Here is a 26307-nt window from a genome sequence, read left to right as displayed (position 1 = left end):
AAGGAGACAACCAGAGAAGTATTTCCACAGACTCGATTCAGTCCGTTCATGTTTGAATATGGATCTCTCTGCAGAATTCTGACCCCACCCTAATAATTACTCCCACTTCCTCTATTTCTGTATATGAATCTTTCCATTAGGTTCCTATTTCTCTTCATTAACCACACAACAAAGGGCAATATTATAATTAAAAATTTCACTCTTTGTCTTGAGTCACACATCTTCCTATCAGATCTTTAGTGAGTCATTTGTAGACAACTACTTCTCAATGCAAAAGCCAATATTCCAACTACAGTGCTTAAGTGGTTATCTCTGAAAAACAAATCATTCTAGAGTCAGAGATTTCCAGTAACTAGAAATTTAGTACTTTTTATTTTTTCCTTAACTACCTGGATTGCCATTTTACTCAGAAAATTCTCCAACAATTATTTTTTCCTTCAATAGTTCATAAAGATTCTTTACTAGAGTGGCTGAAAAACTATGACTTCAGGAGCAATAGAGCCATAGGTCTGTTTGTGTCCCTCATGGTCCTCATACTGCTCTCCATTTGTATACTTAAGTCAGTCTTCATGTAGTGGTGTTCTTTCCTGCTTTTATCTGACAGTCTCCAGTGTGGATACCTATAGCAGTAACTCTATCTCCCACACTTCAGATTTGCTATCTAGAATATTTTGGGTTTAAAAACTGGATAGCTATGCATATGACATTTTGCAAAGTAAGAACAGAACAGGTATAAATAAGAGACCAAATAGTTCTGTGAATAATAACTTTTCTGCAAGAATATATTTTAGAACATCTATTTTATTTATTCTGTTGATTATTTCGCTTTTTCTTTGGTTTTCCTTTTCATCCTGTAGAAAATTGCAAATGATACTTTAAGCTTTCAGAGAATAAAAAGAGGAGGTCATTATTTACATTATATAAATACCGTCCATCTAAAAAGGAGTAGCTATTATGTAGGTTAAGGAGACCCAAAGAGCAGACTTCAAAATGTTATCATATAATAGAATTATAAATGATAAAGTTGTTTTCTGAGTCTAAATTTTCTTTGATAAATGTATAATAGCTTAGTAATAAAGACATGAAAAATTATATTTAAGAAAGGTTAAAGCAATAAAGCCAGCAAAAACAAAAGTATTAGCAATAGTATTTTAAATGCTAAATGCTATCATTTTTAAACAACTGAGTATATTTCTAAAAATCTATAACTAGACCTAATATTTCACATTATAATTGCTATATGAACATTTTTGGTAAAGTAGGCTAATACTGAAGCTCAAAAAGGACCTATTGTTCATCATTAGAATTATATTATTAATTTAGTTTTTGGTTAAGGACCACTTTCAACATATGAATTATGATTTTTCATTTCATAAAGTTAAATATATACAGAGTTTTTTTCATATAATCATTATGGACATCACAGGATCTCTTGAATTCCTTATTTATTAATTTAATAAAATAAAAACCAACTTAAAACAAAATACAGAAGCTAAATACAGCCAAAAAACAATTAAAATTCCCACTTCAAAGAAACATGCATTCATATATAGATAGTTTTCTATAATAAAAAAAGAGGCAGAATTTTTTTTTTAAAAAAAAAGCAAATTTGAAATTACCATTATGCTTAAATTTTGCCCTAATATCAATCAATATCTTTTGATCAAACTTGCATTTTCAAAATGAATGTTATACTAGAACTTAGCAGTTGTGTCACAGGAGAAAAGATGTCTTTGAAGAAAGGTTCAATGAGTTCCTGGAGAGAAGGGGAACTTGACTCAGGGAACAGGGAGTTCTTGGAATACCCTGATGGAAAAGAATTTCCACACAAGCCAGAGACATGGACAGAGATTTATTTAGGAAAGCAGGGGCACATTCAAAGGAGAATGTGGACCATCCCTAGAGGGAGAAAACAGAGCCAGTTGGTATGGAGTGTTAGGGGCTGGACTAAAGTTGGACTCAGTGTGGAAGTACACAATTTCAATCCAGTTTTTCCTGGGCTTGCACATTGCCCTCTTATTTTTTGCAGGTAAAGACATTGGTTAAGCGTAAAGACAAAGGGTGTGGGTTGGGTTACTCAGAAGTGCAACAGTCATGGGCATTTCCTGCCACTCAATGAGTCTTGGTGTTTTCTGCATTTTAGAGGTTTATGGATGTTTCCTTTGAGACAGTTTCTCTACTTTTATCTCCAAATCTCTATCTCATCTGTATCCAGAGTACCAAGGAGAGATCTAAATGGGGAGTGTCAATTTGGGAGATGTCCTAACTGAGTTGTTAAGAATTTGAATGAAGGTCTAAGATGTCTGTGGAATGCATGGATTTAGAAATTGGGAGAAGAGGTGCAATAAGAGGAGATCATGAAGGAATAACCAAAGAATAAGAGAAAAAAAAAGTGAACGTGAAATCCCAAAGCCCCATAATTAAAAAAAAAAAAAAGAAGAAGAAGAGGGAGTAATGGACCATGGAAGATGCTACTGATTGGCTAAATGATATGAAGTCAGAATTTACTACTGTATTTAGCAATTTGGAGGTCATTGGGGATATCAGAACAAGCAGACATTTTCATGCCTTTTTGTTGTTTTGGGTAGTGGTGGTGATGGTATAAGCAAAGCTTGATAAAAGGGCTTCAATGGAGAATGGGTAGGAATAAATTGATGCAAGTGATGTAATTATTAAGAATTATAGAGCCAAGGAAGTTTATCAGATTTTCACTTTGATGACAATGATACAATGGGTAGGTAAAATTTGTTCAAACCAGAGAGAAAACAAGAATTTCTGGACTTATTTTCTTGAAAAGGGGAAGCATAAGTTTAAAGGACTTTGATTCAATTAAGAACTGTCTTAGTCCCTTTAGGGTGCTATAACAAAGTCCCTTAGATTTGGTAAATTATAACAGCAGAAATGTCATCACTCTCAGTTCTGGAGGCTGGAAGTCCAAGATGAAGGCAAAGCAATACAGGTATCATTTTGCTCTATAACCTCACCTGGCAGAAGAGGTGTGGTAGCTGTCTTTGGCTTCTCTTATAAGAGCATTAATCTTATTTTTGAGGGTTCTAGCCTCTCTCATGATCAAATCATTGTCCCAAACACGCAACCTCTTAAGATTGGGTGTTAGGATTTCAACATATGAACTCAGGGGGAACATAACCATTCAGCCCAAAGCAAGAACACAGTAGTACATCCACAGCCATGTGCAGAAACACAAAGCTTATTGTAGATGGTTTTATGGGGTGGGGGCAGCTCTTGCTAAGTCTCTACAGTCTAAAAGAGCAGTAAAATTGCTCTGTAAGGGAGTGGGAGAATAAAGAACTATAAAAATGTGACAAGTTTATTGGGCACACTAAGGGTCCAGAAGAAATAGATATTTAAAGAAATATATAGCCAGGTGTGGTAGAGCATACCTGTAATCCTAGCTATTCAGAAGGCTGAGGCAGGAGGATGATCCATTGGAAGCCAGCCTAAGCAACTTAGCAAGGCCCTAAGAAACTTAATGAAACCCTCTCTCCATACAAAAAAAAAAAAACATTAAAAATGCTGGCAGGGATGTTGCTTGTTGCTAAAGTATCCTTGCAATCAATCCCTAGGACCAAAAATAAAACAAAACAAATCCCCAAAAGAAATCTGTAATCATAAATGTAATTCAGCATAAGTATACATTTCTTCTAGCCTTCAGATGAAGATGAAGGTGTAAAGGATAAAATATTTCTTTCTTAACTCATCACCATGTTGATAGTTGTTGAAAGACAGATTGACAAGAACAAATCCAGCAGATTTATTTAATATAATAATATTATATTATTATATATTATATTAAATGACAGAAGAGCCTTCAGAAATGAAGGTCCAAAGAAAGAGGGAAATATTTATATTTTTAAGCTAATTTTAATGAAAAATAGACAGTTGTATAGGATCGTGATTGTAGTACAGAAGGTTATGGCCTCGTGGTAATGAACTGTGGGGGTGGGTGGTTACCAATGATCTGATCTGTTTGTTCAGATTATTCTCTGCATTCCTGTCTCTTCAGGGATAAGAATGTTTCTTCCTCCAGATACAGGCAAGGCATCTTCGATTGGAAAGTTTTACAACCTACTTCATAGGACGGTCAGAGAATTCTTTTATGGCCTGCTTCGGGGGAAAGTGGTAGGAGACGATCAGAGAGACCTTCTTGTTTTTGATATTTCCTCAAATGTCAAGGTGCCAAACTTTGGGATAATGTGTCCTGAAACCCATCATAGGCATAAAGCCAAGAGGTTTAGCTTTAACCAGGGTTTTTCTAAAAGGACAGTAAACTAGTTAGATCCAACTGAGACTGTATGCAAAGGAGTGTTTCTTGTGGTGTATCATAACAGGGTAGAATAAAGTGAGTCTATGCAGGAGTGAGGACAGGGAGGAGGAAGAAGAGCCCATATCAGGTATTGGGCAATTCAAAGAACTGATTCTAGTAAGATAGGAAGGGTGGTCAGCAAATGGGACCCTGGAAAAGGAGAGTATGGATATTGGCAATGACAGCGTCGAGGCCAGCGTGGGACCATGGGAAATGTGGCAAGTGGTCGTGAAAGCTAAACTGGCTAATGCAAATGAAGACCAGAATATATCAACATGGACATTGAAATTGCCAAGAATTAAGACAGAAGTGGTGGAAGAGGGAGCGACTGTGAGCAGTAACTTAGAAATGACTCAGAATATCCTCCCAGGGCCTGTGGTAGGAAGGGCATGGGAGAAATTGAGATCTGAGAGGACATTGTCAATAGGCAAAAGCCAGGTTTTGACCCAAACAAAAAAGTAAATATCCTGAGAAGAGGCCACGTTGATAAGCTTTTCTTCAGTAGTTATATTCAAGAACATGTCATTATGGGAGGAAAAAGACAAAACTAAAAAGCAAGACTTCAGTTTTTCTCCAAAGATTCCCTCCCCAGGTCCGGCACTGCTTTGTACAGATGAGGCTCTGCCTGAAATGCACGTTCTGGGTTGGATGAGCAGGAGCCCTTTGGCTTCTTGCTGTTTTAACAGACTGCTTCTGCTGCAGGTGAAGAGCTCTTCCTTTGGTTCCTTCTGTGTTTTGTTTTCTTTTGATGTGAAATTCCTTGGGTCTCTCTGTCACTTTCACTCAGAAAATGTGGCCAGTCTTTGAGATGCACCCATCTTAAAAAATAAAAGCAAACTGAAACAAAATGAAATAGATAATAGGTTCAAAAAATTCCTTTTACCATGTCCTGGAAATGAATGAATATTTGATCAAAGTCATATGGCTTATCCCCTTTAAAGGATACATTTTTGTAGTTTATCACTACCGAATTAAAATTATCATGGTCAAACATTATTTAAATGTTAGATAAATTGTAGGCACCTGTTCTATTTTTATTATATTGGTAATGACTTTGTTTCTAAAATAGAATACTTTAAAGTACTAATTGTGAATAATGGACAGGATTTACCAACACCTAAATTAATATTTCATTTTTGTCTACAATGATAGATAATGTCATTATCTAAAAAGAGTTTTCATATTGTGTTAACTGGAATATAATTTTACTGCTTAATACAAACTTAAGTTGTTGATATATTTTTTAGTTTGTTATGACAGTTAGCAGTGATTAGTCTTAAGTTGTAAATTACAGTAGGAAAAAAAAAGTGACCTTGAAGGGCTGAACTATGAAATACTGTTTCTCCTTCCTGCAAAGAGTATAAGTATGAAGGTCTCTGAAACCCAATTGCATTTTCAACAGTGTAATTTTTAGCCCTTGACAACCGGCCATCTTGTTTATTTATTACACTAGTTTACAGTAGCAGCAGACCATTCTCCACTGCTCTCACAACCACCCGAAAGAAGGATAATTTACCAGTGAATAATTTGTTTGAGTTGATTTATTGTGTAATTCTTGGAAGCTCATTTTGACGAGTGACCTTGGCTCTTAATATTTGGTCAATGCCAAACACATAATATAAAATGAATATTTATATGGGTTTATGAAGATAGAGAATAAATAGTAACTGAAAAGGTAACTGACACACTTCAGATATATTTGTGACAAAGAAAAGTTTGCACCGAAATGCACTGGGACTGGTTTGTGGGGTCAGAGGGAAGCATCAAGAAAAAAATTAAAGTATAACCATACCCTCGAACCTGAAGCAGACTAAGAAGTGATCTTAGTTCACTATTTCCCACTTTCTCTGCTTTTTAAGCAAAAACCAACACTTTAGATAATAATTGTAGAGTTCTGATGCTTTTTGTTTAATATTTGCTATTTTTCTTTGTCAAAATTCTGAATGTTAATTATTTAGCATTATTATAAAAATGTATATGACCAAATAAAGGAAAATAAATTTTTATTTGATCTAACTCTGTATACATTTATTTAGTGCAAGCCAGACTTAGCAAGAAACATAATTTTGAATTCTATGGCTTGTTGCCACCTCCTGATTCTCTCACTAAATGTAAAATAGTTATTGGCAGCATTTCCTCCTGTTCTTTGAATAACTTACAATGCTGATTTGATCTGATTTTTTCTTTTTTTATTATCTCTGATAGTTCATTAATGCCAATAACTTTATTTTAGAAGGGACATATTTCAAAGTGATCCTACCACTAAGACAAGCATTTTGTGTCTGTTTGTAGTTTCAACTTTTAAGTGTCACTGTTAACTCCTACAATCACAAGTGATATAGACACATCTACTGTATTTAATCTTCTTTTTGAGTAATATAGAATGAATTTCCCAACTGGTAAAACAAAGTTCTATGCTATACAAATTGCATGTCTCCAATCTTGGTTTTAATTACCACAAATTCCAACTCTACACAGTCCTATGGATAGTGAGGGATCTGTACACTGCTTACCTCGTGCTCTGAACTCCCTAAGAAGCCCAAGGCACTCTGTTAGAAATCCAAACAACTTCAAGAAAGACTTTGTTCCCATGGGAATTCTGAATCCTGCTAGATGGGTAGCCACTGGGACCAGAACTGGCATTTTGAAAACTGACCTTCTTAGGTCACAAGTATTTCAAAGCATTCTCTGAGAAGTATCTTAACTTGCTTGCTTGGATTAATGAAGAAATCTGATAAAGTATTTCTAACAACAAATTTAGTCTTGATGTTCAATATAATTTTGTATGAATTCTAACTGTACAGCTCTATTAAGAATTGTATTGCCTTTGTTGGTAATCCACACCTAATTCAGAAAAAAGGACTTGAGACTATTGGATCTGTAAGAGAATCTGTTTTTTATCCACATTGTCTATATTTGCATCTAGAAGGAAGTTTTTCTTCAACACCATTTCTCATATTTTTATCACATACCATCCCTTAATTATTATTCTAGGATCCCTGTTCCTTTTGTTCTCCTTGGAACCTACTTCTTTTATTTATCTTCTGTCTCACAGTCAGCTTCTCTTTGTGGTCATCCTTTACTTACCTGCTCACTCAAGTTTGCTTTTCATTTTTAGTTGCTTATATGTGACAGTATGGGGATCGAAAGCTGCTAGTGAGTTATCATTTTTTGTACTCTTACATTATAGTAATGGTCTGTTGTTTGATGACTTTTCTCTCTAAATGTATTTTTAGGATAAATTTCTTTGCCCATGACAGTATAGAACCATAATCCATTATTCTATGTACGCTGTCTCCCTGGCAACACTTTTAAAGTTATTTCTATAAAAAATATTTTTGCACAAGGTCCTGGGTTTGATCCCTAGCAAGAAAATAACAACAACAACAAAAAAACCCAACCTTTTTATCTTGGCTTGTAATAGAACATAAATACCCTTGCCCTCATTTTGATTAATTTTGTTTTAGCTCCTTTTTTTTTTTTTTGGTCTTTTTCTATTTCCTGGTTTAGCCAATACATAATTAAACTCACATATATTATTAAACATACAATTCCAGATTTCTGCTGCAGGAGGATAATGGTAAGAATAAACTACACATAAATGTAATTCATAAGAATGTTTTGGCTCATTCTTCTAAAGCAGCCAATAACTAGATCATTTAATCAGAAATAAATCACAGTGACATCTATGAATGATAGAAAGAGCCCAAATTTCACTTTCTGCACCAGGCTGACAGACTGGTAGAACCCGTGTCATGCAGTATATTGAAATCTTGCTAAATTTTCATTTGCTGGGGCCATCTAGATTTTTGGAAAATCTTAAAAATTTAGAAATATTTTTTGTCACTTTGTTAAAAAGAAAGTGGCTACCTGAATTCTTCTAAACCTGCTGATCTGGCATTTTTGCAAAAAGCATTTCTATTGTATTGTTTAGCCAAATTATCCATTGTCTTCTGTATATAATATCCTGTATATACATGCATTATAAAATCAGTGTTAGATTCTATGAGTATCAATACTCCACCAGCTGACATATTTCAGGCTTTACCTGAGTTTTGCTTGTATAACATCTTTTATTAACCAGCCAAGGTGATACAGTGTGATTCATACTAAAGAAGGCAGCATGAAGAATAGAAAAATGTAGAAAAATGAAGGACTGTTGATTCCACTGGCTGAAATCATATTGGCAATTTTTTCTCTTCTCTTTAGTTATGCCACAAGATATTTTGAAGATGACATTAAATAACATACATTTTCCTCCCCAAATAATCTCCTATTCTGCTTTTAACCACCATATTATGTGCAACATAAATCATACTTTTTCTTGTCACTATAAATCAGTGAAGTCTAAGCTGTGATTGTGCAATTGTTAGCACCTTTAAAACTGTGATAAGCTCATCCATAGAAGAATAGGTACTGTGAAATACTTTAAAGAAAAAGGCTGTGTTTGTTTGATATAAAAATGCAGTTTTAGGGTATGACCAGTACATTTCACTCTTAATTTAAAATGAAATCGAGTGGGTTTTTAAAACTACAGCCACAAAATAGAACCAAAAGATAGAGAAATAGAAATAAACTAAAATCCAAAACTTTTGGAGTATAAAGCCCTGAAGAGACCATAATAATAGACAGTAAAATCACTCTTTAAAATAGGACTGGTATAAATTTGTCAGAAGTTGTAAAACAGACATAATACACAGGAGTTTATGCCAATGAAACTCATCACACAGTGAAGTGTTTCAGATGAGAGTTGGTGCCTACGGGGCCCAGACCCTGGCAGGTGGGAACCTGGGTGACTCAGTGGATGCAGTCAGCCCTGCAGGTAAAGGTCTTATCCGGAAGTCATATGTGGATAGGAAGTTGCTGATCTACACTTGAAAGATACTTTGGGAGTACCTTCTGAGTCAAGGGAAGCACCTAGGCTATACTATCAAGGTTACTTTACAAAGCTTCTGGCATTGTGACATTTCCACCTCACTCTAGCTCAGAACTGAGCTAGGGATTAAGTCCAATTTATAAATTAAGAAACTGAGCCTCAGAGAGACATTGTGTCTTGGCCAGATGTATACATTTAGTAAGTCCTAGGTTAGGCCTGAATCTGCCTTTCCTACTGTACCTTGCTGCCTCATGAACCACACTGTCTTGAGGGGAAGATCTGCAGTAATCATAAAAGTTGGCTGGAAGGCAGAGGATTCCCTGATTTGTTTCCTCCAATACACCTTTAGGTCTTTTCTGAGTTGACCTGTTCAGATATCAAAATCCATCTCAGTGTCCATTGTCTCTTTTATAATATCCACCTCCATTCTCTCCATAATAAGCTATGAAAGGAAAGTTTTATGTAAGAATTAGATCCATCCACTAGAAGGGTGAAGACTGAGGGAAGAAAGTAAGATATGAATATTGTTGTTTACAGATAAAACAACCTCTTTCCAATGCTTCAGTGTAGATAAAATCCTAGAACTTTTAAGAGCTCGTCTTAAAAGTTTGATGTTTAGGTAAATTCATGATCCCAACACTCTAGATTCACTCCTTTACTGTGTTTAGTGGAACCATCATTTTCCCCAAATATACTGAAGGACAGTATTTGAGTAATTTATTCAAGACTGCACTGATACAAATTATGTTCACTGGCCTCTTTTTATCTGTCTTTGAACATTAAGTGCTTAGTGTTTAGAATCCATACATATAACTTAAAAATAACCCTGTCTAGGACAAATCTCTAGTTTCCACTTCAATTTCTTTGGTCGAATGGACTTATTGTTTTATTAAACTTAAACTTTTAATAGCCTCTTCAATTCTGTGAATTCAACATTCACTATGCCTTAAGTGAAATTTTACATGTTAGTTTTTATAGCTTATTTGTAAGGAATATTTTAATTCAATTTAGTTTAATTATTCATTACCTTAAATTACCTCTTCTCTTTTAAGTTTCTTTTCTTTTCCAACAATTGATTTGTTGGAGGAAAGTAAATTAAATAGTATTTATTGTTGCTCATTATGCACCAAACATCCCCCTTGAATGATTTTGTGGACATGGTTTAACATAATAATATATCTCAAAGAAGGCATTATCTTATAATTCAACATTCTGTCAACAAAATTTTTAATAAATAACTACCATAGAACAGTTATTATGCAAGCATCTGAAAATGCAAAGACAAAACATTTGCTGACCATGTGTGATTCTTTTCAATCAAGAAAACAAGAGAGACAAGGCAAATGAGGATAAAAATATTGCAAATGCTTTGATGCTATGATAAAAGTACACAGTGCAATCACTTGTTGGTTGAATGAAATTCCTGGTACAGTTTCTGTCAGGGAAATGACAGTGCATCAGACAGCAATGTCTTCCCTCACAAATTGGACATTCTACTGCAGGTCCCAAGGGGCACAAAAGATCAGTCCTTCTGGATCACCAAAGCTCCAGTGAAGAAGGGGGCATTTCTTTCTGGGTCCTGTTTAAAGGAAAAAAAAAAAAAAAAACAAGCTCTAATTGCCAGAGAAATGGATACTAGGAATTATGTGGAGAATTATTTATATATCAGAATGATTGAGGGAACATGGAAAGCAGAGATGCTTTTTAATTTGTAACCTTGAACCCTTGAGGCAATGCATACTGTACCTGTGTGTGGCAGGTTTCTATGTCAGGGTTCTTTCTGGAACTAGCTAGTTCCTGAAGCTGTCAATTTTCTAAATCTGCTCCACCATGAAAGATAAATTCATTTAAAGCTAAATAAGGTAGAATGGTACAATTTGTCTCACTTGATTCAGTAGTAATGCCTTCAATTCTGTAGAGTATGTTAGATCAGAACAGATTTTTCTTTCTTAAATGGAAGACTCTCAAGGATGTCGAAGTTGTTTTTTCTGTTGTTCAGTCTTTCAATTCCAGTGTACTCTGAATGTGAGTCATTCATCTTATGCATTCCTTGTACAGATACTCCCTCTAAGTTCGCTATATATTAACTTTGGTGAATCATTATAACTTAAGAAAAATCTTCATAAAATAACTCTGAGCAACATATTTGGTATTACATTTGCACAATGAATAAAAATACTTGCTCCAGCAACCTCAAGTTTTGTTGTAAAATCAAACAAGATAATGAATGTGAAATGTATTTTAAGAATATCAAAGGCCAAAACTTTGTGGACTCCTACAAGTGACTTTACTCATATTAATTTCAGTAAACAGGGAGTTACATATTAGCTTCAGGTATCCTTTTTTTCTTCTACCAAAGTCTTTTACTAGGTTTGTGCATATATAATAAAAACAATTATTATATTTTCTGAAAATGCTCCTTATACCACAGCCTGTGTATCTTATCTCATTGTATCCTTTACAAAATGATTATATATTTACAAAATTTTATTTTATTATTAGACTTTTTCTAAACATGCTTTATTGGATTTGTTTAGTAAGCAATTATTGAGTGTCAGTACTCCACTGGACTCTAAAGAAATTGACAGTCCCCATTAAATTTAAATGAGAAATAATAAAGATTATTTTGTCAGAGGTTGGTTATTCTATGATTCACCTATTTCATGCATCAGTGCTACTTCTAAACTTATTTTCCTTTTCTTAACCTATTATTACCTTTCTGCAGTGTTTCTTAAATTTTAAGGTGCATAATAGGAGTAACGTATTGAAATGGAGATTCCCAGGCTGTACCCCTAGAAAGATTAAGCAGACCTGAGGATCTGCATTTTCATGAAGTGTTTGGGGAGCTGGTGATCTCTTGGATTTCACTTGGAAAGAGTACTTACATGATGTGTCCTTTTGATCCAGGACTCTCCCTAATGAAGGCAACATCAGACCTCCTCAAATCCCTCCATCTGCCTATCTCACTGTCACACTCTCAGACTGCCAACTTAAGATTTTTCGGTCTATATTCATTCATCACCCTGCCTTGAAATAATCCTCTGTTGTGATGTGCTGACCTTGTTGGAGTCACTTGTACCCGAGTCTCCTGAGAATGACACCACCTTTTGTTTCACTTAAAAACTAAGTGATATGGTGGAATGTCTGGAAGAGAATGAAGGAATGCCCCTGACAAAAGAAAGAGATTTAAAGGATGTCTCAATACAAATCAGCTGGGAACTGCTTGCCTGTAGGGAAAATCCTTTATATTTATTAATTATTGAATCTTCATAACAAATCTAAAAGTAGGTTCTATCATTACTTTCATTTTATAATTAAAGACAGTGAGGCTCAGTAACTTTATCAATATCACTCAAATAGTATAGGGTGAAGAAGGAGTGTCAGGTGGACTGTCTCCAGGGTTCAGGGTCCATTACAGTTATATTGCTACTTTTCTCTTAATCAAAGGAGTGACTTGTGTACCTCTTGTAATCACCATTAGCATAAGAATAACTTTCAGTAATTTGCAAAACAAGTAAAAGAAATCAAAACAATTCTCAAAAGCAAATCAAAACAAAACTGACACTATACTGGGATAGTTTCTCTTAATAGAGAATACTCCATGGTAAGTGTAAATACTTGAATCAGAAAAACTGGGCTTCTAATTCTGGACTATTACTACCTTACTTGATGACCTATGAAATTTGCTTACCTTACTTCATTCTCAGGTTCTAATAAGATGAATTGACAATGCAAGGTTTGGTAAATATTAAATAAAATAATTAAGTAAGTGCTCAAGGTAATGTCTGTAATATAGCAATCTCTCCACAATCAGTATCTATTGACTGCTACTATGACTGGTAGTAATAACCTTAATTTAGTAGACTATGAAAACTAGGTTAGACAACACTTTTGGCAAAATGAATACGTTATCAAAGTTTAATTGATGTGGAATCTTTTCCTTGTGATGGGCAAAATTCAAATACCTACATTCCTTTTTATGAAGTGACAGGAAAAAAAAGTGAACTGTCACAGACAATACACTTCATCTTGGTGGTCTGCCTGGTTTACAACTTAGAGTCACAATGGCAGAAGTTGACTTTGCTCCTTTGAGTATGTCTCTTCTGAGATGGCTCATTTATCTTCCACAGGTGATCATCCCAATGCTCAGCACCTGCTAGCCTTGGCATCAGGACTGCGGGAGAGTGCTGAACTCTTTCAGTCAGATGAAATGCGACCTGCTAATGATCCCAAGGAGAGAGCTCCTGTCCGTGTTCGGATGCTGAATGACATCCTCCAAGACATGGAGAAGAGCTTCCTGGTGCAGCAGGTGCCACCGGGTTTTTATAGGTAGGATATTTATTTCCAAATGTATTTATTTATTGATTTTTGCCCTAGATTAAGTTGTTTTAATTTTTAAAATATGTATTTTCTGTGAACACGACACTTAAAAAAAACTATGAGGCCGTAACATCTACAATTTGAAGGCTATCCCTCTGCCAAAGAAAAGTTCAAATGTAAAAATAGAAAATTAAGAAAACTTACTTTAACAGTAACCATATAGAAAATAACTAAGAATATTTTTACATTAATTTCAGCATCAGTCAAATGTGATATGGCTACTGAAAAAAGCAAACAGAATTAAAGCTCTGTGGATATTACATCCTAGTCTGGATGCCTTAAGCATCTGAATATTTGGGTAACACAAGGTTTTTAGGATGTTGGCTTTTAGGACAAAAGTTCTGTGATCCAACAAGCATTTAAGCTCTCTCCACATCTTAACTTCTATGTCTATAAAGTGAGACAGTAAAATGAAATCCTTTTATTGAAAAAAAAAGCTTTTCATATTTCTGGTGTTTGATAATTTCTCTTTATGATTTTAAACTCAAATTTACATTTAAAATTCATAGTTATATAATATCCTTTTTTAAAAAAATGTAGGTACTAGGGATTAAACCCTATGTCCCCAGTCCTTTTAATCTTTTTTTTTTCTTTTTTTTTTTTTTACATTTTAAGGCAGAGTTTCACTAAGCTGCTTAGGGCCTCGCTAAATTTTTGAGGCTAACCTCAAACTTGAGATCTTCTTGCCTCAGCCTCTTGAGCTGCTGGAATTACAGGTATCTACCACCATGCCTAGCCTTTATATAATGTCTTCTAACACTATGACCCAGTAAGACTTTGGAAAATAGTCACTTATTAAAATACTTTAAAGGAACCGTATGCTCCATGCATTCTTTAAAAGCATCAGAGATGTAGCATTCACCTCGTTAAAAACACCTGTTTTTTTTTTTTTTTTTTTAAACAGGTTCTTCTAGTGCAGGATTGGGAAACAGAAAGAACAAAGTAATTAAATAAAATGCAGTGATGGTAGATGTAATAAGAACTAAAGAGAAAAATCAAACCACATTAAATCCAGCTTTATTAAAAAGTCCTTAGCAGATTAGGCACATTATGTTTTGGGATATATTTAGTAATTTTTTTCTATTTTCTTAATTTATTAAGAAAAATTTAGAGGCTAATAAAAATCATACAAGATGAGTATATTTGATATATGACAAAATAGTAAACTCTCCTCATTTGTTTTTCCTGGCACCTGCGCTAGATATAAAAGACACCTCTATAAACTAAGTTTTCCATCTAGTAAATTGTTTACCCCTTCAATAACATGTATGGACTTAATTTACTTTATCATGTATTTTTTCATAGAAAAGTAAGTATTTGCTGCCCCTGAGTTAATAATGAGTAAACAAATGGTATTGTTTTTTTTCTGTGAGTAATATTATAACAGAGTACATTTTATCCCAGCTGTATAGGCCTTGAAATGTTGATTATGAAATGTCCTGATTCATATAACAAACTTTAGGGATGAAAACTTATGGTGAAATATTTTGATATTGTGCTAAACTTTTGCTACTGTTTTTAAAGGGATACATATCTGACATTCTTTTCCTGAGTTCAAATGCTAGATCATATGATCAACTGATATTTAGCTTCATAAGAAAACTGTCCAATTTCTTCCCAAGTGGCTCTACCATTTTACATTCTCATCAGTAATAAATGACACTTTTGGTTGTTCCACATTCTCACCAAAATTTGGTATTGACAGTGGTTTGGGAATGCACTATTTTAATAGGTCTGTTCTTTTGAACTTACAGTTCTCTATGACACATGATTTGCAGCATCTCTTTATATGCTTATTTTCTATCGCTGTAGCTTCAGCAATGAAATATCTGTTGCAATAGTCCATTTTTTGAAACTGAGCTGTTTGTTTTCTGGTTGTTGAATTTTAAGAATCTTTCCTGTAACTTGGATATAACATCCTATTATCGGATATATGTTTCATAAAGAGATTTTTATATCTTTGCTGATATAAAGTTTGTTTAGTTTTAATGTCATCTAGCTTATTGGTTTTCCCTTCACACATCATGCTTTTTTGCATTGTATTGAGAAAGTGATCCTCAAACCCAAGGTTACCTAGAGTTTCTCCTACGCTATGTTCGAGAAGTTTTATTATTATGTGTTTTGCACTTAGGTCTATAATCAGTTTTGAGTTTATTTTTGTATATAAGTTTTGGCTTATATACAAAATTTTTCTTTTTCTGCACAGAAATGTTCCATTGTCGCACATTGTTTAGACTCCACCTTTCTTCATTGACTTGCCTCTGCTCTTTGGTCACACAATGTAGTTTTAATATTGCCTTTTGCCGGCAGCATCTTACTAGTTCCCAGTAGAATAGTTCTCAGAATTAAGAATGCCATATAAAAGTGATACTGGAGGGGCTGGAGTTGTGGCTTAGTGGACGAGTACTTGCCTCCTACGGGTGAGGCACTGGGTTCAATTCTCAGTACCACATATAAATAAATAAAATAAATGTTCAACAACTAAAAAAATATTTAAAAAAGAAAAGTGATAGTGGAGAAAGGGCATTGTGCTTGGGATTTACAAAAGTGAGAAGACGTTTGAGCATTAAAATGTGTCTTTTCCTTTCAGATGACCTGCAAGCTAATTAGTACATGAGAACCAGATGCTCATCTCTAAAACAGAAAATCTCAATAGGCTGTTAATATTAACATAAAGTGAGATGAAATGAGAATAAGATGTGAGAAGATGATTCATAATAATAATAATTCATAATTACAAAATAAAATAATTGTATACCATTATGCTGTTTTTATTCCTGACTATCTAGTGTTCTCATTTCCAAAGCCTCTTTTCCACAATGCCTAGGGAGAGATATTTTTAAATTAAATGACACAAAAGGTTCTTTACCACCAGAATCACTATAGTGATGTACATATTTCATTTAAATATTAAATATATATATATATATTGCTTTCCATTAGTAAACATTTGCTAATTTGAGAGGTTTCCATATTCCACAGAAAGTAAAAAAAAAAAAAAAAAATTGGAGAGGGGATGGAATTAAATATGGAGTTAAAAAAAAGAGTAAACAGATTATTTGAATATACTAGCTTCTAAAATAAATCAAGGTACTTTAAAAAAAAAGAGGTTAAAAACCATTTTTTAAAGTGTTCAGGGAATTTCACTGTAAGCATTTTGGCTTCCTGAGACAGATTTTGTTACATGTATTAATGTTTAAAATTGGAACTACTTTTTAGAATTTGGCATCAGCCATTTTGTGATTGAAATATTATCGTGTGTGTGTATTCTTCCTAGCTTATTTTAGCAAATTTCAGCAAGATTCCTGGCCTTGTCATCAATTATTAGGTTTACAGGCATGCATTCTTGAGGCTGAGGTTGTATCTATTATTTCCTTTTTTTCATTCACTGATACATTCAGTCTATATAGTCGTTAAAGTTAAATATTACCAGCTCCTTCATTTTAAATGAGTGGGAACAGAGACTTTTGATTTGAAAATTTTAAATGTTCGACTAGAAACCATGGGATTTCAAAACTGCTTTCTGCAAAAATGATTAGTAAAGGTTTTCTGTTAATAGGCAGCCCAAATATATGGGTCCTAGATATAGCAATATGAACTCATATTCATGCATTGGGGTAGAATATCTGCATAAGATCACACATTTACTATGTTTACACATTTAAAGGATAGCAATTAGAAAGAAATAATTTCTCTTCCTTCCTATCCCCCTTTCTCCCCACCCTCACACATTTCTGCAGCATCAACTGTGGTTAGGCAGAATTTTAAGAGAATTTTACCAAAGTTTAGGATATTTGATGTGGTTTGGGGGAGAAGCATCAAAGTTTACCATTGCAGTGGTTCTAATTGAAGGATGTAGGAATTTGAGAAGGAAGCAGACATGAGCCAGTGTCTAGTAATGGGTACCAGGAAGAAATGGTACTTTTAGAAAAGTGAACATCTTAAGCTCCATCATTAAAACTGAATTAAAGTCTAAATGTTACCTCTAAAAGAAATCCACTGATTAAGTTATAAAATCATCCTATTCTTCTTCCAAAATCTGAATTTTTTCAGTTACATCTTGGTTAAGTAGACTGCAGGGGTCTCTAAGTAACTATATTTCTAACATTATTTCTCCAAGGTTACATCAGAGTACACAAAGATGGCTATAATCAGTGACTTAGAGAACACAGACTATTTGTAAGTTGAGGGACATTATGTCCATGTGCCTATACATGTATCCTTATGAAAGATGTGGCAACAGGTTTATGATAAAGTACATTCTTTTGGAGATAGCCAAAATGGCCTTGTGAAAGTTCAGAGGACCATTTCAAGCTAATCCAGGTCAAGGCATTTTTTTTTTTTTTTTTTTTGTTAGAATCCCTGAAAGCAGGAAAATAGCAGTGTAAATGTCAAGATGCTTCTGCCTTGAACTAAGAATAAACAAACCAAGCAATCCATTAAAGTAGTTTTCAAACACATAAGCTACCAAACTTTGTTTTAAAAAAATATTAGAACTATTTAGTCAAGGAATGACATTACACAGAATTATTTAAAAAACACATTTCTCAGAAACCCTGTGATCAGGTGTCTAGCTATACATTCAGTATATACATTTGATTTTAAGAAATTTAAGATATGAAAATCCAAACCCCCAAGCATTTCAGAATAACAATGATCTCATTATACAGTTTTCATGGTGTTTTAATAAGAGTTAGTTATGTAAGTACTAATAAAACCTTATGTTCAGTTTTTGATTGGGATAATGACTACTTTGTTCGGGTTGTACTCTTTCTTTTAGTGAGGTGTGGGTGGTCTGAATGGAACTAAAATCTCACCATTGTTTCTCTTGTCATTAATTCTATCAGCAATGCCTCTGATTTCTTTAGGCTATGAAAAAAATAACTAGTGATTAAGAATTACCATAATGCTTTAAAAATATTTTTAATAGCCACCACTTGCACAAAAGAATCTATGTATGAATACGGATCATTGTCTGCACAATGTAAAATTTCCAAAAGGAGGTTGAAGACCTGGCTTGTACACAAAATTTTTACATTGATGCTCATTGTATACATTCCCTTTTACATTTTTATGAATAAGTGCATATGTTAGCTTTATAGTTACATATCCCTTTAATATTTTAAAAGTTTCCACTTCTATAAGGAACAAAGAAATAAAAAATAAAATTCTGAGTTTTAAGAGAAACAAAATTAACATACTGAAATTCTGCCTAATCTTTTATAATCTCTCTTTTTATTAACATTAAAATAAACCATGTATACCATAGTGACAGAAAATATTCAGATGCAATTTGGTTAGACATGTATCCCCTTATTTTAAAAGAGATTGATCAGTTTATAAGCGTAATTAGTCTTAAATTCAGTCTGCCACTATCAAAATAGAAACTCATGTACATGTTCTGTTTGGATTTTGTAAAAATAGCTCTTTCAGGTTTGAGGTTTCTTTCCATTTAAGGTGAGGAGAAACACTATCTTTGACATATTAGCAGGTCAAGACACATTTCCCAATCTGGGGGGGAGTGTAAATTGGATTTCATGTTGCATTTAATAATATTAAGACTAATGGGGCTGGGGATGTGGCTCAAGCGGTAGCGCGCTCGCCAGGCATGCGTGCGGCCCGGGTTCGATCCTCAGCACCACATACCAACAAAGATGTTGTGTCCGCCGAGAATTGAAAAATAAATATTAAAAAAAATTCTTTAAAAAAAAAAAAGACTAATAATAATAATGATTCTTGTCACAAAGGGTGATTTACTTGTACCAGGTGCTTTGCTGTACATTTGCATATGCATATTGTCAATAACACTTGTAACAATCCTGTCAGGTTGTTTTAGTTTCCCCTTATACAGATGAGAAAACTGAGGCTTTGGGAAAATTAATATGTAGAAAAATTAAATTTGAACCTGGACTGTTTGCTTTAAAACCACTGCTAATTCTACTAGATAGTCACCCCTAGTATTTGACCAAAAATTTTGGTAGTTTACTCAGAAGTCAGTAAAAATTTTAGACTTTGCTAATATAGTCAAAAATTGTATAAGTTCAATTTTCTTAGGTGCTCATTAAATTTAATTAGTTCTACACTTGTGGAATTGCATCTTCTAACCCTGATGATTGCAAAAATGCTTTTGTGAGGTGCCAAATCTAACCCTGCTTCTGGGAAAAATATATGCATTATTGTCCCAAATCATTAAAATTGCCTTGATCCCCAATATTATTCTACCCCTTATGTTTCCATAAACCAGATGCAAGGGTAGGGAAATTTCTCTGATAAATCTCATATATCATAGTTGGATACTTTTTTCTAACCTAAATAACTGTATTTTAGGACAGAGATGTAGATTTGAGACCCAAAAGGGCCACTAATCAAGTTGCCCTAGAATCTTCCACTTGTCTTCCATGTTATTCTTTTAGACAATTATGTAAGAGATTATAAAGCAGTGTATCTGTAAGTTCATAGAAATATTAGTTGTGAAAATATTTAAAGCTAATAATGAATTGATTATGATGTTTTTTATTGCTGATTTCTTCTCAATGCATTTCAGAGAAATAATGATTTCATTGAATGTAGATAAATGATAAAATCCAGGTTCTAAGTTAAGGATTTTACCACATGATTTTCTCTCCTTTATGTTATCTGATTTTACTATCATCAACACAGCATTTTCATGTTTACAATCATCTAACTAATTTAATATGATCCAAAGAAAATTGAGAGAAATGATCATGCTCAGTGTTTTCTTTGTAACCACTGAAGCACAAAACATCTCCTTTTGCTAAAAATGAAAGTACTCATAGATTACATGTTTAATGGATCAAATGCTCAGGAATTATTTTGTTCTTAACAATAGCTAAATTATTAATACTGTCATTTTCTTCCTATAAGAAGTAGATCTTTATTTCATGAGTAAATAAATATGTAGTAGATATAGTGTATTGAGACAGAAAGGACTGAGAACCAATAGGCATGGTTCTATAGAGTCATATTTGTTTCTGTACCCCACCCTCAGTGGAATCCTTTCATGAAATGAAAGTTTACATGAGCTCCTCTAGTTGAGGAAGAAATGTACACATAACTGCCCTGTGCTCATGGTCATCTGAAGGGCCTTCTCAGGCCGCCAATCACTAGTCTCAGTGTGCTACTTTTCCAGTCTGTTTACAAAGGACACAAAAAATACAACATTTTCCACTAATGGAAAAAAAAAAAAAGGTCTGTGAATTTATAATCATATTGAAATGACATCAACTTGGAAACTTACAAGGACAATAAAAGATGAAATGGTAAACACTCATTTCATAGTCTATAATTAGATCTAAATATTCAATTGAATAGATAATTGTTATCCTTATAAAAATACAACAAACCGCCAAGTTAAATATGGCAGAGTTCTAGTATGTCTTCTCAATCTGCCTTTATCAGATTTTTCTATTTTGTGAGAAATAGAAAGTAATCTGTGAATTCAAAGTAGAAACAGTCTTAGTAGAGAGAATTAGAAGTTTGTATGTGCTTTCAAAGTGCTGGAGATATAAAAGTCAAAGAAACAAGGTTGTCTCTTAAATCAAGGACTATAGAACTGAAACAATACCCTCCTTGATAGTGCTAGTCACCTGTAGCTCTCAAGCAGCCAATTTCCAGTAGCTCTCCATGAAAATCCATGAATCTCTTTCTGCCACCAGCTTACCTGCCTCAACCACTGCTGAGGGATACGGATTAATTTTCTCTTCTGCCTTCTAAGTCTTTCATTATGCATCTTTCCTGTGCTCTTAAAAAGGTTACTTGATCTCCTTCCTCTACCCTAATGGTTTCTCTTCTGCATTCAAGATGCACTTGCTCCTTATTTCCCCCTCTGTCTTCTGCATAAGAGAGAAAACTACTGTACTTGTTGGAGACCAGCTTATTTCACTTTACATGATACTATCCAGTTCTAAACACTTTCTTGCAAATTACATTGTTTTTTCTTTTTTATGACTGAATAAAACTAGATTTTTGTATATATTCCACATTTTATTTATTCCCTCAGCTGTTGATGGACATCTACTCTGATTCAATAACTTCAGAGTTGTGAAAGAAACCATGTATATGCATGTATCTCTCAAGCATCTGACTTTGATTCTTTGGATAAATAGCCTGACCATATGGTAGTTCCATTTTTAGGTTTTTTGAGGCATCTCCATCCTGATTTCCATAGTGGCTGAACTAATTTAAACTACCAAGAGTATATAAAAGTTCCCCTTTCCCACATCCTCACCTGCCGCAGTCTGGCTGGGCACAAAATAATCGAGCCACCACAAAGCCTTGTAGATTCAAACAGCCACTCTTTATTCCCGAACTCTCACCAGCACTCTACACGCACGTTCTGGGAAAATACACTCCCTCCACCAGGCTCTGCATACCAATTCTCTCAGAACCCCAGGAGAACTCAATGGGAAATCAAGGAGCAGGAGCTGGGCGCCTGAGGCAGCAGGATACGCCCTATTCCCAGCAGGATCCACCCTAAACCTGGAGCCACCCTAATCCAACAGGATCCACCCTAAACCTGGAGCCACCCTAATCCCTGAGCAGGGTCACCTTTCAAGCAAAAATGCCATGTGTCATTTCTACTTGGCTATGACTCTCAGCACTCACCAGCATGTATTGTTATTTGTATTCTTAAGGATTGCCATTCTGACCTGAATAAGATAGTTACTGAATATAGTTTTGATTTGCATTTCCTTGATGGCTCAAGATGTTGATTTTTTTTTCATATTATTGTTGGTAATTGTACTTTGTCCTTTGAGACATGTACGTTGAGCTCATTTGTCTATTTATTGATTGGGTTTTTATTTACTTGGCATTGAGTTTTTTGAGTTCTTCATATATTTGGAATATGAATCCTCTGTGAGAAGCAGAACTAGCAGAGATTTTCTCCCTGTCTGTTGGCTATTTCTTTTGACTGCTGTCTGCTTTGCTGTGCAGAAAAATTTGATACCATTTATGGATACCACTTATTGATTCTTGTTATAATTTTCTGAGTATACAGGAACTATTCAGGGATTTTTTGCCTGTGCCCATATGTGGAAGTGTTTCCCTTGGTTTTCTTTTGGAAGTTGCCAAGCTTCTTATCTTAGGCCTCAGTCTTCATCCATTTTGAGAGAACTTCTGTATGAAATGGGAGATAGAATCTAGTTTTATTCTTCCCGGATCTGTTTTATTAGTATTATTATTATTACTATTATTATTATTGTGTGTGTGTGTGGGGGGGGGTACTGGAGATTGAATCCAGGGATACTCTACCACTAAGCTACACCCCTACCCTTATTTATTTATTTATTTATTTATTTTAAAATTTGAGACAGGGTCTTCTTAAGTCATTAGGCTGGCCTCAGACTAAACCTGTGCTCATCCTGTCTCCTGAGGAGATAGAATTACAGATGTGTGCCATTGTGGGCTTCCTCCTGGATTTTAAAGGAACTGGATTTGCCCTATGCTGCAGTGGTAGTAGTAGAGGTAGAGCTATATCCCATGCCAGATTTTAAATGGAATGTTTAATTTATAATATATTTGTCTGTCAAGCAGAAGTTAGAAAATTTAGGGAATAGCACATAAGAATTTTAAAAAATAAAGTAATCATCATGTATCATGTACTTAATGTGCTTAATGTATATCTTGGTTCTTCACAACAGCATGCATGATGGTTGGAGCTGGTAGTTTTGCCCAGATCCCTTATTTCAAAGCCTTCTTTCTTCTTTACCACACTCTCCAAAGTATTTATGTAGGATCCTAATTTTTCCTTAGTTGCTCTACATATGCTTTTTTTCTTGATCTGTGCATCCTTGGGTTCATAGTTTATTCATTATGTGAGTAGACTTGTGAGGCTAAGAAAAATGAAAACTTTTCTCCAAAGTTATCAGGGATGATAAATGGCATAAACTGGTGAACCAATAAAGCCTGGTTGCAGCCATTCTGGTTTATTTTTTTAACCAAATCATTGACTACTTTGGTAATAAGTTGATAGGAGTAAAATTAAAAAGGAAACTTTTTAAAAAGATGACTAATTTAAACAATCATATTTCAAGCCAATAAAGGCAAGCAGAATATATTTTGTCTAACAAAAATTGGATATGAATCACTTTGCTTAGGCTCTATAATTAATAGCAATGGGTTAAGTGAATAATTTCTTCCTTGTATTTGCCCTTTTCCTTAATTTAATATTGTCATTTTTCATCTGTGAGGTAAAAATTGGTGCCTCTTCTTCAATATATGTACCCAGGATAACTACTGATAACATTAGATCCATTAATTCATCAAATACTTAGAGTTCAACAATTGCCAAAACTAGCCCAGGCGTGGAGAATATAATGTGCATAAATGAAAAGATCAGCCCTACTCTGTGGCCTTTATCCTTTTTTGGAAAGAAACAGAATAAGCAGACAAAAGATCAAATAAATATATAATTAGAAACTTTAAATTCTCCTTAAGAAAAGAAACTTTTTCTTTTTTAACAAAGCCTAATTATTTTGGGGAAGTAATTTAAGCTGAAACTAGAGAATAGGCAAGGACCTAGAGGCCATGGGGAGGGGATTAGAAGCTATTTCAGTGCTTTAAAAATCTGAATTTTTGCAGATAGTAGCAAAATTTTATCTACCTATTAATCAGTCTATCCTCACGTATCTATGTATTACTGATGTGTAGAAAAAGGATTATTAAGGTAATGGAAGAAATGAAGAGGTTATAGTAATGTATGATTTTAATAATCCAGGGTTATTGGTCAGATTTCTCCAGGTAAACAGCAGGAGAGAGAGGCTGGGGGGAGAAATGAGATAGAGAAAGAGAGAGAGAGGGTGAAAAACTATTTTAAGTAATTGGCTTATATGATTGAGGAGGCTGCAGAGCTAAAATCTGATCTATAGAGTAGAAAGGCTAGAGACTAAGGGAAAGAATTGGTGTTGTAGTCTTGAGTCCAAAATACCTCAAGAAAGGTAGGGTGAACATTCAAGTGGAATTACTATCTTGCCATCTTGAGGCAGAATTTCTTTTTCTCTAGGTATGGTGGGGGGTAGGGGATTTTGAAGGCTCTTTGGCTTTCAACTGATTAGATAAGGCCCAGCCACATCATCAAGGGCAATCTCCTTTATTTAAAGTTAACTGATTGATTGTAAATGTTAATGGTATGTACCAAATATCAGCCTAGCAATATATAGACTAGTGCTTGACCAAATGACTGTGTTACATAGCTTAGCTAAACTGAGGCTTAAAATTAGCCATCACAGAGATCATGTTGGTGGAAATGGGAACAGAAAAAAAGCAGTTGAATTTGTAATATTTTGGATATAGAACCTACAAAACTTTGTGATGGATAAGATCTAAGAGTGAAGATGAGGAGAGAAATTAAAAAAAAATAACATCTTTCTCATGAGCAGTGAATTTTAATCACTATGAGGTAGATGGAATGAGTCTAAAAGAGATTCTGCTGATTTCTGCTCAAATAATATGATTGACAAGATAAGAAAACTCTTGTTAAGTTCGTTAAGTGGATGAATATTCTTGGAAAGAAATTTTGTCCATATTTGTCTGGTTATATTTGGCTAATTCTAACATCGACAAAAAAATTCACCTTGCCTTCGCTTTCTCATCCAGAAATAATTACATGCAAATAGTAATTGGCTCTTGGTGCAATAATGTGAAATGGGAGGAAATGTGGCCAAATATTTTTGGAAGGAATAGCTCTTAATTTTGCCAGTTAAAGAGTCTCCAATTTTTTTTTTTTTATTACTAATCATAGTAGGTTCACTTTCTAATCAAAGCTCACATATGCTACACCAGGGAGTTTTGAAGATAGACTAACTCATTGTGATTTTACACAATATCACTTAAAATCCAATCAAATATAGCCTTGCCTGATGCAAAAGTTTTGGAGGAAAGAAAGTATATTGTTTGTCACCAAATGTTACATGTACTTTTTGAAGAATGTGCCCCATTTCTCATTGTTCTTTTTCTTTTTCTTTCTTTCTTTTTTTTTTTAAAGAGAGAGAGAGGCAGAGAGAGAGGGAGAGAGAGAGAGAACTTTAACATTTTATTTTTCAGTTATTGGCGGACACAACATCTTTGTTTGTATGTGGTGCTGAGGATCGAACCCGGGTCGCACGCATGCCAGGCAAGTGCGCTACCGCTTGAGCCACATCCCCAGCCCTCATTGTTCTTTTTCTTAACTACGAAATTAAAAAAAACAAAGAATAGATATTTTCTGAAAGCAGATTCATAGCCAGTTTTTTTTTTTTTTTTTTCCAAAATGGAATATCAAATAGATAAGCAGAAAATCATTCTGGGCATCAAACCAAATAAGATGAAAAAAAAAATCAGAGTTACAGAGAAACAGAGATAAGAGAAGCTTTTTGTTTTGTTTTCTTTAATTGGGGTAGGATCCAAGCAGATATCATGTTGGTAAGTCTTAAGCAAGATCTTATAAACTAGTTGACCCTGGTCTTCCAAAGATGGAATGAACAAATTGAAGGTTACTTCCCAACAAAGGCTTCCTAAATGGTATCAGGTTTTATGTTTCCCACAATCAATTTGGTAATACTTAACATTTTTCACTGTTGATTGAGGTCATCAAAGTTACATGTTCTCTTAGAATGCGATAAAGCCTTCAAAGAGCATTGAGTCACTTGCCCCTATGCCTAATAACTATGAATAGGCTGCTGTCAAAAACTGGAAATAGAAATGAACAGTTTGATGTTTTGTCATTCTT

The 26307-nt window shown here is 34.2% G+C and overlaps 1 protein-coding gene across 1 annotated transcript in view; it reads left to right on the top strand.

Annotated features, from left to right (window-relative positions):
• The window catches only part of Naaladl2 (N-acetylated alpha-linked acidic dipeptidase like 2), a 675105-nt gene that overhangs the window by 629274 nt on the left and 19524 nt on the right, over positions 1–26307 (top strand). Inside the window, exon 13 of the mRNA XM_071614921.1 lies at positions 13331–13529. Coding sequence (XP_071471022.1) covers positions 13331–13529 — 199 coding nt within the window. The remainder of the gene's footprint in view (positions 1–13330; positions 13530–26307) is intronic.

The sequence above is a fragment of the Marmota flaviventris genome, chromosome 8 (assembly GCF_047511675.1).
Source record: "Marmota flaviventris isolate mMarFla1 chromosome 8, mMarFla1.hap1, whole genome shotgun sequence".
Lineage (NCBI taxonomy): Eukaryota > Metazoa > Chordata > Mammalia > Rodentia > Sciuridae > Marmota > Marmota flaviventris.
This window is presented reverse-complemented; position numbering and strand designations above follow the sequence as displayed.